The 15,073-nt window shown below is 37.7% G+C and overlaps 1 protein-coding gene across 2 annotated transcripts in view; it reads right to left on the minus strand.

The window, feature by feature from the left end:
- POC1B (POC1 centriolar protein B) overlaps positions 1 to 15,073 on the minus strand; it is a 92,693-nt gene that overhangs the window by 39,166 nt on the left and 38,454 nt on the right. For both annotated transcript variants that reach the window (XM_025439436.3, XM_035699309.2), the window contains 6 exons: positions 12,761 to 12,868; positions 12,516 to 12,631; positions 11,042 to 11,175; positions 8,938 to 9,006; positions 8,004 to 8,156; positions 40 to 120 (listed from right to left, as the gene is read on the minus strand). In XM_025439436.3, coding sequence (XP_025295221.3) covers positions 40 to 120; positions 8,004 to 8,156; positions 8,938 to 9,006; positions 11,042 to 11,175; positions 12,516 to 12,631; positions 12,761 to 12,868 — 661 coding nt within the window. The remainder of the gene's footprint in view (positions 1 to 39; positions 121 to 8,003; positions 8,157 to 8,937; positions 9,007 to 11,041; positions 11,176 to 12,515; positions 12,632 to 12,760; positions 12,869 to 15,073) is intronic.

Consider the following 15,073-nt stretch of genomic DNA (forward strand, 5'->3'; position numbering starts at 1 on the left):
AAGTAATCAGATGCCACTTAAATGTCAAAGAAAACTTACTGTGGTAGAATCAAAAGACAGGATGTCCACAACAGGGGGAGAAGCAGTCTGCAAATCGATTACCTCAAGCTTTGGATTAATCTGTGTATATATATAAGAAAGGTTAACATTAGTTTTTTTCTACCATAAGAAATGGGATGCTATTTGTAACAACCTAGAGGGTATTTTCTAATACATTCTAAAGCTAAAAGATATCACTTCTCGGCCTTTTAAGATCATGTGTACTAAAGCTAAAATATATTCCTATATTCATTAACATGGATGCAAAAATTTTAAACATAATATTAGCCTATTAAATCTATCAACATATAAGAAAAGATTGTTATGACCAAGTTGAATTTATCCCAGGATTAAAAAGTTATTCTTTCATTAGAAAATCAATATAGTTCACCTCTATGAAGGGATTTTTAAAATAAAATAAAATGACCCACCTCAAAAGATGCAGAAAAAGTCCTAGCCAGTTCATTAAAACAAGAAAAGGAAATAAAAGATATTAAGATGTAAGAATTGGAACAGAAGAAAACTGTCATTCATATGTAATTATCTATGGAGAAATTCAAGAGAATCCACTGCTAAATCATTAGAACCAATAAGAGAATTCACAAGATCCAAAATTCACACACAAAATCAAATGCATGTCTGTACTTCAACACACAGAAAATGTAAATTTTTAAAAGACATCATTTGCAGGGCACCTGGCTGGCTCAGTCAGTAGAGTATGTGAGTCTTGATCTTGGGATGGTGAGTTCAAGCCCCATACTGGGTATAGAGCTTACTTTAAAAGCAATAATAAATTAAAAAAAAAAAGAATAAAAAGACGTCATTTATAGTACATTAAAATTTAAATACATCAGAATAAACATACAAAGATGTGTAAGACCTTATGGGAAAAATAATAAAATTAATGTGAAAGATATTTTAAAAGACTTAGTTAGATAGAAAGCTATACCATAAACAGCTTAGAAACAGGGCCCTAAAAAAAAAAAAAAAAAAAAAAAAAAAAAAGAAACAGGGCCCTATATACATGGGAAATAAATACAAAAGAAAAATATCACAACAAATCAATAGAGAAAGGATGATCCTAGTTGAGAAAACTGGCTCACTATGACATACCAAAGTGGACAGCAGATAAATTATAAAACCTAAATATTATGTTAAAACTAGCAAGGTATAGACTATAAGGTAAACACAAAGAATACCCTTGTGACATGCGGTCAAGAAGGACATCTTAAAAGAGCCACAAAAGCAAAAACCATAAGGCAAAAAAATAACAACACTGCACTTTAAAAAACCTGATGCATTTGATTACATCAAAACTAGAATATTTGTTTAATAATGGACACCACAAAGTAAATAATCAGATCATGGAAAAGGAGATAGATTATAATGTCTAAAACTGAAAAAGTAGGTTTCCTTACACACCTACAAATCAATGTGAAAGACAGTGATCCTAAGAAAGAAAACTTATCTAAGAGAAATCCTAACAGTTGACCAGCATATAGAAAGATTTTCAAAAGCATTAGTAATTAGACCAGATTAAAGCAAAATATTAGACTCCAAAAATGAGAAAGCTCAATAATGCCAGCCTCGTTTATTATAGCAGCACTGTTTATAATGGTAAAAAACAACAACAAAAACACAACCCCAAATCCCTTCATGTTTATCAATAGTAGAAAAAACACATAAGTCCTGGTAATTACTACTCTGGTACATTCACTAGAATCCTATACAGCAGTGAAAATAAATGAAATACAACTATGTACAATATATGGTTGTGCAAATTCAGAATCCATACGTGTGACTCTCAGGATTTTAATTTTTTAAGATTTTATTTTATTTATATGAGAGAGAGAAAGAGAGAGAGAGAGATAGTGCGCACACATGAGCGGGGGGGGGGGGAGGGGGAGGGGAGGGACAGAGGGAGAGGGAGGAGCAGAGTCCTCACTGAGTGGGAAGTCCGATGTGGGGCTCGATCTCAAGACCCTGAGGTCATGACCTGAGCCGAAGGCAGATGCTTACCTGACTGAGCCACCCAGGTGCCCCACAGGATTTTACTTTTAAGTGAAAAAGCAGTTTATAGAGAAATACACTGAGTATGATTTCTTTTGTATAAAGCTTAAAACCATCTAAAACTACATGATATCTAATTATAGATTAAAACACATATTTAAGAAAGAAAGAAAGCAAGGGAATAATTAGCTAGGTTGGCAGTTACTTCTGATGGAGGTTACTTCAGAATTCAAGATCAAAGAAAAAAATTAAAAATCACATCATCATCAAATACTTACTAAAGATTGTGAATATAAATTAGTTAACAAAGGGCAACAAAGACAGAACTTTGTATCAAATGTATGGTACCAGCAATGAGTATGCAAGAACCTCAAAGAAGAAAGTGTTGATTGGGCACTTAGAAAACATGTGGAGGGAGTGAGGCTTCTAGTTAGGTTCTTTGCTAGCTAACCTCCAGGAATATTAACAGCACTCTGTCCTTCTTAAAGGGAAGAACTGTGTCGTAACTACACTCATCTTGAAATAGAGCAGGACTCTATTGAGGGACTGAGTTCTCTCCATCACTGAACCAGGATATATCACTGAGGCCTCAGCGCAGGAGAGAAGCCTCACGTGCACCATCCCATCATGAGGCTCTGTGTACCCACCTCACTGAGGAGTCCGGAGTTTGACTGTATCAAATGTATGGTACCAGCAATGAGTATGCAAGAACCTCAAAGAAGAAAGTGTTTCCCATGGAGGAAACATAGGAAAGGCTTAATTAAGATGGATCCTTGAAAAATAGGTTTAGAAAACAAAACCAGAGACAGAGATGAGGTGAAGAGCATTCCTGAGCACAGAGGCAGAATGCCCACAGGATACTTTTGCATTGGGTAGTAGTGAGAGAGGCAAGGGGCCTGGCAAGGGGCCTGGCAAGGGGCAAATTGTGCAGGCTGAAGGAATTTGGAAAGGCACCGAAGAGCTGGAGCCTGCAATGTGCTTAAGCAAGATGAATCTGACAAAGGCATGCAGAGAACCAAGGATAAGTCAGGGAACAGCGAGAACCCCACTGCAACAGTCCAGGACCGAGCTGATAAGGGCAGAGCCTGTGAGGAGAGCAGAATGATTCTAAGAGCACTTATCATGTTTGATGGGTACAGCTGGAGTTCTGGAAACATTAAGAGGTTTTTATAATTATCCAGCCACTTGTGTGTAGAGGTGTGTGCCCAGGAGTGCCCACACCCCAGAAAAGGGGTTAGCAGGATGAGGATGAGGGCCTCTCGGCTCAGCCTGCCAGCACCTTTGTTTCTTCCTGGCTGCTCCAGACAGCAGAAAACACAGCCTCCTCTTAGCAGCTCTGAGTCCCCGCTGGAGGCCAAGATAAGAAGCCTGACGATGAATCACTTTGCTTCCAATCTTAGCCTAGCTGCCCAGAGATTGCTTGTAGACTTTCATTCTCATTTATCTGCTGCCACCTAGTGTAGACATAAAATCATTTTTCTAGGAAAAATACAATCGGGTTTTACCATCTGAAATTGGAACTTCTCAAAAAAATCTAAATCCCGTGGAAACAGCATCTCTCACAGAGAATCCGTAAGCTTCTATGAGTTGGAAAATTCTTAATGTAACTAATAAGTTGCTGCCACATATGTTAAATGGAGCAGGACAGTCTTACTGGTAACACTTTACAGTCTTCTCCAAAAGAAAATATGTGGAGGGAGTGATGCTTCCAGTTAGGTTCTTTGCTAGCTAACCTCCAGGAATATTAACAGCACTCTGTCCTTCTTAAAGGGAAGAACTGTGTCCTAACTACACTCATCTTGAAATAGAGCAGGACTCTACTGAGGGACTGAGTTCTCTCCATCACTGAACCAGGATATATCACTGAGGCCTCTGTGCAGGAGAGAAGCCTCACGTGCACCATCCCATCCTGAGGCTCTGTGTACCCCTCACTGAGGAGTCCATGAGCACAAAGACTGCTACTAACAAATTCTGAAGGGCAAGGAATACACCTGTTTTGTTCTTTGTTGCATACTCTAAAGCTAGTACAATGTCCTCCTGCTCATAGATACTATTAACAGATTAAATTCAATTTTGATTATTTTGAAGCATTACATCAAAATGGTTAAAAGCACAAAATGGAACCAGAGTGCCTGCACTGAAATTCTAGCACTGCCACTTACTAACTTTAAGTTTTAACTTACATGTGCCTCGATTCCTCAAGGAATAAAAATAGTACTTCATTGAGTTTTTAAGGAACATTTAATGACAATTTATATAAGCTAATTAGAATAACTTTGTCTGTAATGTTATTATTATTATTACTGGTATTATTACATAATCTCTGAAGAACACTTATTGAGCTCCAAAACAATATGAACATATGCCATAGCTAGAAATAAAATACAAGATTTGTAGAGAAGTACATATTACATTTACATATGAAATTACCCTTTTAGAATGAATGTTTAGTTTTATCTGGAGGTGCAATTCAGCCCATGCCAGTCTGAAGAAGATAAAGACAGCATGAATTAATCATGTGCCATAGCACAGCATGGTCAGAGTTACGATACCTTGTTTTAAAACTGGACTTCTTTCCCACCAAAAAAAGAAAGAAGCTGTTCTCACATTTTTAATTAAGATGGAGTGCCTAGGGGACACCTGGCTGGCTCAGTCGGTAGAACGTGCAACTCTTGATCTCAGGGTTGTAGTAGGTTTGAGCCCCACGTTGGGTATAGAGATTACTTAATATATTTTTTTAAAAGATGGAGTGCCTAGGCCAGAAGTGCTACAAAGGATCTGCAGTTAGATCAGTGGAAAGGACACAGGAGGGATCTATTTCACACAGCTGGAGTTAGGATTGGATACTTCGCGCCTTCTTTCATGTGGCCTCCCCTCTCATCTGTTCTAAAAAGCAATCCGTTATCACTCTCTCTATCCATGTAAGAATTAGTAATTTACAGGGATCCCTGGGTGGCGCAGCGGTTTGGCGCCTGCCTTTGGCCCAGGGCGCGATCCTGGGGACCCAGGATCGAATCCCACGTCGGGCTCCCAGTGCATGGAGCCTGCTTCTCCCTCTGCCTATGTCTCTGCCTCTCTGTGTGTGTGTGACTATCATAAATTAAAAAAAAAAAGAATTAGTAATTTACATATTTATTCAGCTGGAACCCAAGGTCCAAGACTGCAGGTTCCCCACCTTCAAACAAACAAAGCACCTAACAATGGCATATAGGAAGTTTTTTGCAAAAGGCCAAACAATTTCACCCAAAAGATTGAGATTATGCCACTCAAATGAACCTCACAGAAAATACAATATATGAATATATATATGAATATATATATATATGAATAATAGAAGTACTATGTTGCTTCAAACTCAGAAATGGAATACTCGTGGTTACGATAAAAAGATTAGGGAAATCAACTAGATCATTATACTATTAATCATGAATTCAGACCTCAAAAAAATTTTCTTTCTAATTTTCAAATATTTCCAAAGTAGCTTATCATATATAAATTGACCTTGCCTGAACCTTTGAAAAAAATTAATCCACCAAACATAGTAGTTCAAAATAAAATGTACTAATCTTAACTGGACATAGTAGTAGTACAACTTCTATTCTCATTCATCCTCTTTCATTCTAAGTAATATTTTCAAATTACTAGTCTTTTGGTTCTATGAGGGGTGCTTGGACATTAACCTGTAGCCTTTAAAATTTTTTGATATTTAACATTTACTTCTAATATTAAAGAAGTCCTCTGTCTAGAAAACTTTACACCCTTGCTTGACTATATAAGAGCTTTCAAGAAAAAAAGGGGTGGGGGGGAGGCAAACAGCTGTTCATATGCAGCATCCTATCACTTCATTTCTCTGGCATTTTAACATCACATGATCTGAAGATGTTTTAACAAATACATGTCATACTGGGCACTTAATTTAAGCATCTGTGAGTGCTTTACAGGTAATTTAAACCAGCCACACAGAGGCTGACATTCTTAAGGCCACAAACACAATTCCATCATAATGCTCAACATTCTGTATAATATAACTGAATGCTGATTCTAGGATGAAAAGTTGGATTTTAATAGATTTTTCAAGTGTACCTGAGAAAATCATGGTTGAGAGTGACTTTGCATGGCCTGGGTCATCTCGACCTACCAAACAAAGCAACCTAGCTGTTTTTACTGCTTTCTGGCTGCTCTGTCAGAGCAGAGCTTCTCAGACAACTTGTTGACATTTTAAAGAAAGTCTAGCACTCTTAAGTGGGCTGGGGATGACAGTTAATCACACAGAAAAAGGCTTAGGTCTCTAATGTGGGGGTAGTGTGGTGTCATGGAAATATCACTGAATTAGGAGTCAGGGGACCTGGGCTGAGCCTGCAGCTCTACCCCACCACCACTCTGGAAAGGTGGCTGAGTGGATGACAGGGCAGCAGCAACGCTGATGATCAAGCCCAGCCAAACCACAGAAATGCTAGAATAAAAAAACACCACGAGTCAATAAAACCAGCTGGGGTAAAACAAGAAAAGGGAACTCAAGTTAAAATATATTTCACTCCCTACATGGAGCCTGCTTCTCCCTCTGCCTATGTCTCTGCCTCTCTCTTTCTCTGTGTCTCTCGTGAATAAATAAATAAAATCTTAAATATATATATATATATTTCACGTATACATTATACATGTGATCAGAGGAATCCACAAATACATCTATCATTGCAGAAACCAAAACAAAAATGTGATGAGCCACAAATTACATTATTTCTTTCAAAGAAATTTTTAAAAAGATACATTAATCATGTTGATACAATAACAGCACAAAGAAGCAATAAGGCACATGATAAATACTTTGTTTAGAAGAACTAGAAAGATGGTCAGAGGATGGGAGGAACAAAAATTAAAAGGAAGAATTGAAAATAAACACCACCAAGAAAAAACTAGGACAGAAATCCCCAAATGAGGTTAGACTAAACAAAATCTAGAAAATACCCCAAAAAACTTTAAAAAGTTTTAAAAACTTAAATGCACACACACACACACACATACACATTGTGGCTAACAGAATCCAAAATCAAAGACCTGATTGGGTGGCGACAGAGGGACTGTGGAAGGGGGTACGGATCCACCAAAAAAACCGTGTGGGGTGACTGAACTGCCACTCAGGAATAAGTGCTAAGAACTCAAAACAGCTACTCCAAAATCAAAGCAAGGTTCTGTCAATGATGAAAAAACAATTCAGATAAATAGGTAATAGTGATTTCCAGTATCAGCTCTTGGGAGAGAAAGGGGCTTAAGAAGAATCATGCAAAATGGAAAGAAAACAAACACCAGCCAAGTATCCAGCAAAGATGAATTCTGCCTTTGAACAGAGTAGAACATTTAAATCCATAGGACCTAAGAGAACTTGTCAACGAAAACCTATGGCTAAATAGATAATTATATATTTGAAAATATGTAGGCAACGTAGGCAAATAGTAAAATGGTCTCAATTACTAGGTTTAATGCCTAAATCTCTTCTTTTTTACTGTCCATGAAACTTTTTTTTTTTTTTTTTTTGGTCATAAAAAAGGCTTTAAGATACCCATTCTAGGAACTGTTACAAAAATTCTTCCCTTCAGTCCTGTTCTTGTGACAGCCATCACAGGTGCTCCCTAAACACATCAAGAATACGAAGTCATTCAGGCTTCCTGATTATCACAGGCCTAAGGTTTGGTTTCTCATTTCTATTATCACTGACACAATACTTAACCTTTATTTCTAGGCCTTTAAGCAGCGAACCTGAAAGGCTTCAGCAGAATTACCCACTGTCATTATTTATAGTCTTATTGTATTAGTGAAAAGAATTGTCTCTCAAAGTGCTATTGTTTTAAGACATAACTAGGTTTTCCATAATAAAGTATAATTTTAAGCATCTAGTTGACCAATTGCCCCAAAATGTACATTTACAAACAGTAGGATGTCTATGCCACAGTACTCACTTCAACAGTCTCAATTTTCCCTTCATGGGGATGTGGTGTTCTTGGGTATATGTCGACAAGATGTGGTGATGAATCAAAATGTAACCTTTTGAGATTTCTTTTAATCATGTCTTTACAATTCAAATAATCAAAATTAGTCCTCCATAATAAGACCTATAAAAAAATTAGTAAGTGGGCACTTAATTGACTTGCATGTAAAAGCAATAAAACTGATTTTTTAAAAAACCAGTATACATAATGATTGTTCTTCATAATAGTAGTCAGGAAGGCTAGATGTATATTTCAACAGCAGTGCTACTATTCCCAATACCATGTTTTTTAAGGGTGGGAGGGAGAGATTTAACACTTTGAGTTGCCTTCATGTCCAATTTAAAATTCATACTAAGAAAGTAACTCAAAAAAAAAAAAAAAGAAAGAAAGAAAGAAAGAAAGAAAGAAACTCATTACTTTAACATCCTCTCTTACCATTTCAAAGTTCAAAATCATGTTCTTGGCTCGGCAGTCCACCTCATTCAATACACCTACCTGTGAGTGACTTTTGGTCATTTCCCAAAAAAATGCATACTGCTACATTAACAATTTATATTTACCATCCTCCAGGAGCTTAACATTTGAAAAACAAGACCTAGAGATAAAAGATGGGGCAACAGTTCAAATGGAAGTGCCACATCAACACTGGGAATTCAGTAAATTACATGTGTAACTGAGCATTGAGAGGAGCACAAGAAATAATTGCTGTTTGAGGTCCAGAAAGTACTAGAACTGGCATTGTTTCAGCTATGAGACAGCAGACTTCCTGGCATTAAATTAAAATATAAATTCATTGATAATCATCTTAACACATACAAAATAGCTGGTTGTTAAGAATCTTAGCCAAGGTCTCGGAATCCTTCACCTTCACCAAATCAAGGAAGGAGCTGAAAGATTTACAAACCTGTGTGTCTGCACCTCCTGAGCTAAACAGCTCTCCACCTTTTGAAAATGAGACAGTAAAGACAGGTCCCTAAGAAATAAAGGGAAACAAAAAAGGAAAAAAAGCACTTGGTATTGTTTTCTCATGGCCAGGAAGACTGTATAAATTTTTCATCCTAATCTATGTAGACTATTTATGCAGTAAGTCTGATAAAACGTATCCAGTCACTGCCAACTAATGTAGGCAGAGTAAAGATGATCAAAGAACCAACTCAATTTTATTAAAACACATATAAATGATACTAGATTTAAAAAGCAGTACTAATAAAAATATGGATATACACTCTCTTTTCATTTGAAGAAAAGCTTGTTACATGTGTCAGTTTATGTCTGTTAAGATCTTCTGGTTTTGGACTCTTTATTCAACAAATTACTAGCAGAAACTGAATGACAAGTCTATAAGGTGATATGAACAAAGACTATTTCCTGACCACAACAGGCTTCACTGGGCTCTTTCCCCTCATGTGGGCAACACTGAGTCACTGCAAGTTTTGCCAGCAGGACACAGATAGGAGGAGAGCTGTGATTGTGGAACACTGAGATCACCATTGTAAGAATGATGAATTAGAGCAAGAATTAATGGTTGGAGCCAGTTAAGAAATTACTGCAATTATCCAGGTGAGAGGTAGTGAGAACCTGAAATTAAGTAATGACTCTGGAGTTGGACAAGTCACAAGATGCATAGCCTCTAGGTCAATTTTTCAGTCAAGATAAGAGTAATTCTTTCTCATCTCAAAAGTATTAGTATATTGTTTGTTATTAATGTCCTTAATCTGTATAAGAAAAATCTGGGGGGAAAACCATACATCTTTACTCTAGACTGTGAAAAATTCCATCTTTGTGTGCACTGTTTTTCTCCTGAAATATTGTCTTTTTCTCCTATTATTCTGATTATTATTATTATTCTGTATTAGTCCATGGATATTTTAATCCTTGATCACTTTTATTGGTTGTTTACTCAGCCTAAATCCATGGATACATATATATCTGAGCTGGGTAGTGTCTATTTCTGCTTCCCTCTAACACAGCTGCAGAACAAATGATAAAGCAAAGCAGGAAGCCAGGCAGGATATATGAAGGCAAAAAGAATCCCTTCTCCCATAGACCACAAAGCCTATTCTATTTCTGGAGATAAACAGCTTATACTTGGTTAAAAGGAAGTACCTAGTACATCTTTAAAAAAGAGGATGCAGGATGCATTCTAAAAAAAATTTAGAGAAGTTTGAATATTTACCCAGAAAGGAAGAATAGTTTATAAACTTAAAAGTTTTTATGTAGCGCATTATTTGCTGGTGTGTGTGTGTGTGTGTGTGTGTGTGTGTGTGTGTGATTGAACAGGTTCCATAAATAGTAAGCCTCTTCCTCACTGGGTTCTAAGTCAACTGAAAATCAATGCATAGGCATGTCATCTTTCTTACTGTTAAAGGCTTGTAAAGAGAACATGTGGCTTTATCTGTGGGCAAATGGGCTGAAGAACTGAATCCCAAAATGAGTCAGATTTGAATACCCCATCACAGGCAAGACAGGACAAGGGCAGGCATGCCCACAAGAAATATCAGAGAAAAACACTGGCGGCAGTCTCCTAACAGAAGGCACTGGGCTCTACTTGTTGACTTTCTCCTTCTAAACTCACCAATTAGATTAGTGAAAAGGAGTGAGTGAGAGGGTGTGAGAGGCTCAGTGTCAGAGCCCTGGGGCAGCCTCCACATAAGCAGAAGTATCACAAGGAAGGACACTGCTTATCCATCATCATCTGACCAGTCAAACCTACCCTACATGCTGAGGAAGACAGCAGTGAAAGATTAATTTAATGGCTGTTGAAAGATACACATTGATTTTGACAAGAACTACAATAAAATAATATTTCTAAGAGTTGCTTCCAGAGGATAAAAACAAAGCCCTGAAAGCAAACATCTGTGTGTGTGTGTGTATGTGTGTGTGTGTGTGTGTGTGATAGTGGCAATGTGTGCTACACCTGGGAGGACAACAATAAAGACATATAATAAAATGGATCAACACTTTAAAAATATATATTATTTAAAAAGCACAAATCTTAGTGTTAATACCGTATGTCCTTGAAGTGTATATATGAGCCTTCCTTCTAAGAGATCGAGAATCTTAAGTGTGCCATCTGAAGAAGCAGTGATGATGTAGTTGCCCGAAGGATGGAATGAGACACAATTAACTCCACCACTGTGAACTGATTCATAGAAGATAAAAGCAAAAAGTTCAGAGAACAATTTTTAATTCTAAAGATGTCCCTTTGCCCTATTAGCATTATTAGGTCGGAAACAATAATCTGTTAAAGGCAATGTCTCCGCAACACTAAAATTCCATACAGTGCACTAAAACAAGTAAGTAGCTTGCCATCAAACAGCTTAAACTTCCAGCTAATGAGACAGAGTAGCTTTAAAAGTCAAAGTGTGGGCAGCCCGGGTGGCTCAGCAGTTTAGCGCCACCTTCAGCCCAGGGCCTGATCCTGGAGACCTGAGATCCAGTCGCATGTCGGGCTCCCGGCATGGAGCCTGCTTCTCCCACTGCCTGTGTCTCTGCCTCTCTCTCTCTCTGTGTCTCTCATGAATAAATAAATAAAATCTTAAAAAAAAAAGTCAAAGTGTGTCCTGGAAAGATGAGCTTATTAACCACATAACTATAAACTCTTCAGATCCATAACCAATATAATATAGCCAACAGCTGACCGCCGCCAGCTCACACAAGGTATATGACCTAGCCAGAAACAGGAATCTCATAACCAGCTAACGGGGCTTGAGGCTCAGGGGTGAAGGGCCTAGAGGTCTATCTGCAGACGTGCACAGTCTCCCAGCTTGTCCAACAATTCATTCCTGGACACGATCCGTCCAACAGGAGGCAGTACGACACAGCCATCGGAAGGCTGTTCTTCCACATGCTTTGAAAACAGAAAACCCTACTCTAGTTCTATCCATTATTGTAGCACGGGACTTAACCTCAAGCCTCAATCTCCTCATCTTTAAAATGGGGGCAGTAATAATAATTACTTCCCAGAGCTATTGTAAGGATTCTGCATGGTGTCCGCTACATGTGGGAAATGTGGATTTTAAAAGGGAAATGTGGATTTTAATGTAAATCTAATACAAACCAAGAAATCAATTCATTTCTCTTCTGGTTTCAATACATAGGCACAGTAGGATGTTGTTCTCCACCAATTATAACACCTATTTGTGCTCACAGAACTCCTGATTCAGAATTCAGAGTCAATTTCTATCCCTGATCTCTCTTATTATGCAGAGAGCCAATCTGTGAACATCTCACTGTAACTTCATTTTTAACAGCCCTGGCATCATTTTCAAGGTTCCTCCTCCTCCCTCTCTACTCTGACACCCATCCCAGCTTCTCAGGCTACACTGTTAATTGAATTAACTGGTCTCTAGTCAATTCAAAGGCAGCCCCTGACTCTCTTTAAGAGGGCCGTACCACACTGAGAAGCACAGTCTGTGGGTTTAAGAGGTTCCTGGAGGAGGCCAGGCATCAACTGGATTTTGTTGTCATGGAAATTGTTACCTTGATAATGCTGGAGCAATTTGTTTACTCTTATATCCCAGATTTTTACCGTATGATCAGAACCTGCTGACGCTATGCATGTACCATTAGGGTTAAAATCCACAAAATTTGCAAACCTAGGAGGAAAGGATTAAGATAGTCTTAGATTCTGATTTTCTTCCCTTCATTTCTTTATTTGAATTTTAATAAAGAAATGTCTCCTTAACAAATTAACTCATACAAACGCACAGAGAGAAAGAACTTACCCTACAGAATCTGAGAAGTTATTAACACACTGCTTATTTGTGGTATCCCAAATTTTAATAGTTTTATCTTCACTACACGATACAATTAGCCTCCCATCAGGCGAAAATCTGGAAAGCACAAGAAAGAAGACTGTCTTTGTGAAAGGCTTCTAACAATCACACACACTCCCTACACACACACACACACACACACGTGCGCACACGCACACGCGCATGCGTGCACATCAGAGACCCTAGTTACCACACCATGGCCGCAAAGTCATATTCTACAGCCATCTAACTAAAAATAAGCATGACAAATGACAATGACAGACCATATCAAAATATACTATATAGACCAACCAGCTTTCTTTTTTCCTTTTATTACTTGATTTAAATGACTTCGTTTTATGGCAGTTGTTCTAGGTCTTCAATTCAACTCTGCATTGAATTCCTCCTAAGCCAAGTACCTTGTTTTTTTTAATTATTCTTTATCTCTTTCTTCTATTTTTGTCATTTTCCAGTATTATCCGTATAACCTATGAGAGCCTTTACTACTCATCCCACTAACCCTGTACCGAAGCTTTTTGGAAGAAACAGATTGACATGTTGAGGATGAAAATTAAACAATACTACCACCAAAAAAAAAAAAAAAAAAAAAAATTGATTCCCCAAGCCTGTAACTTCCTGGACTTCAGGAGGCTGGAAATCCAGTCAATAGCTCACTTACTCAGAATTGAAGGTCCTGATTCATGGATACATCTACCTTCCACATGTCTCATTAAAAAAACAAATGAGACAATTCTCAGACATCTCATCTACTGTTTTTATGCACTCTCTTGCTTTAAGAACCTTTCTATGGTTCATTTTTTTCCCCTAAGTGATAGGGGAAAAACAGAAGAACATAAGACCAAGAAAAAAACCCCCAAAATTTTATACTATTAGGAAACTATGAACAGTATTTTTTTTTATTTTTTATTTTTTTTATTTATGATAGTCAAAGAGAGAGAGAGAGAGAGAGAGAGAGGCAGAGAGACAGGCAGAGGGAGAAGCAGGCTCCATGCACAGGGAGCCCGACGTGGGATTCGATCCAGGGTCTCCAGGATCACGCCCTGGGCCAAAGGCAGGCGCCAAACCGCTGCGCCACCCAGGGATTCCGAACAGTATTTTTATTATTAATTCTTTAGCAATAACAAAAACCAAAAAACACTTAGCTCATAGGCAGATTATGTTTCAATTTTCTTTGTACTTTTCCTCTATGCCCAGATGACTATAAAGGTCATCGATTAAGGATATGAGTTATAATTGAAGGAGTTTTTTGTTTTGTTTTGTTTTTTTTCCTTCTCTCCTACTCTCTCTGTTTTGTTTTGTTTTTGTTTTTAATTCATGAGAGGCAGAGACCTAGGCAAAGGGAGAAGCAGGCTCCATGCAGGAAGCCCAATGTGGGCCTTGATCTGGAGACTCCAGGACTACATCCTGGGCTGAAGAGAGGTGCTCAACTGCTGAGCCACCCTGGGCGTCCCCTCCCTCCCTGTTCTTAAGGCTGACCTAAAAATAATTCTTCCTGACAGAAACTTTTAATCTGTCATTTAGACTTGCCATATAAAAAAAGGGTGCACAGAAGCATAATTAAGTTCTATGTGAGGTACTTTTTAAAAAATTCCAGAAAGTAATCTTCCATGCTGGGTAGGTCAGTTTGATTTCATAATAACACAATATTTTATTAATGTTTTCCTACAGAAAATATGTGAGGAAGATCCACATATGAAGGACAGTATTATAGAAATGCTTCAAATAGATAATATGCATTTTACACAGATCCTGGGGAAGGAAAACCTACTCAGTATCCTCATGAAAATAAATTTTGCATAATAATGCAACTAATACAAGGATTCAAATTGTTTCTTAGTAAGTTATCTTTTAGAAATCATTTAATGTGAATATTTTTAAAAGTATTTCTAAGAGATTATTTGATTTTTATATTTTAAGAAAGCAATGATGAAAGAATGGTTAATAAAATAGAATGCCTAGACTGAAAACAAAGCCTAATAATACTCACCCTTTGACATTACTGGTCAAATACCACCAACTCCATTATTGTCATTACCCTGCCTACATTTACTGAGTACATATGTCTTAGAATAGTTCCTAATACATTACCTATAGCAACTCACTTAATCCTCCAGATAATCCTATAAAACAGGTGCTACTGGTAGCCTCAATCTACGGGTGAATGTACCCAGCCACATTAAGGATCAGTAAACGGCCGGAGTCACACAGCCAGGAAGATTTGAACCAGACAGTCTGGCTCCACAGCCAAACCTCTCAGCCATT

The sequence above is a fragment of the Canis lupus genome, chromosome 15 (genome assembly GCF_003254725.2).
Source record: "Canis lupus dingo isolate Sandy chromosome 15, ASM325472v2, whole genome shotgun sequence".
NCBI lineage: Eukaryota > Metazoa > Chordata > Mammalia > Carnivora > Canidae > Canis > Canis lupus.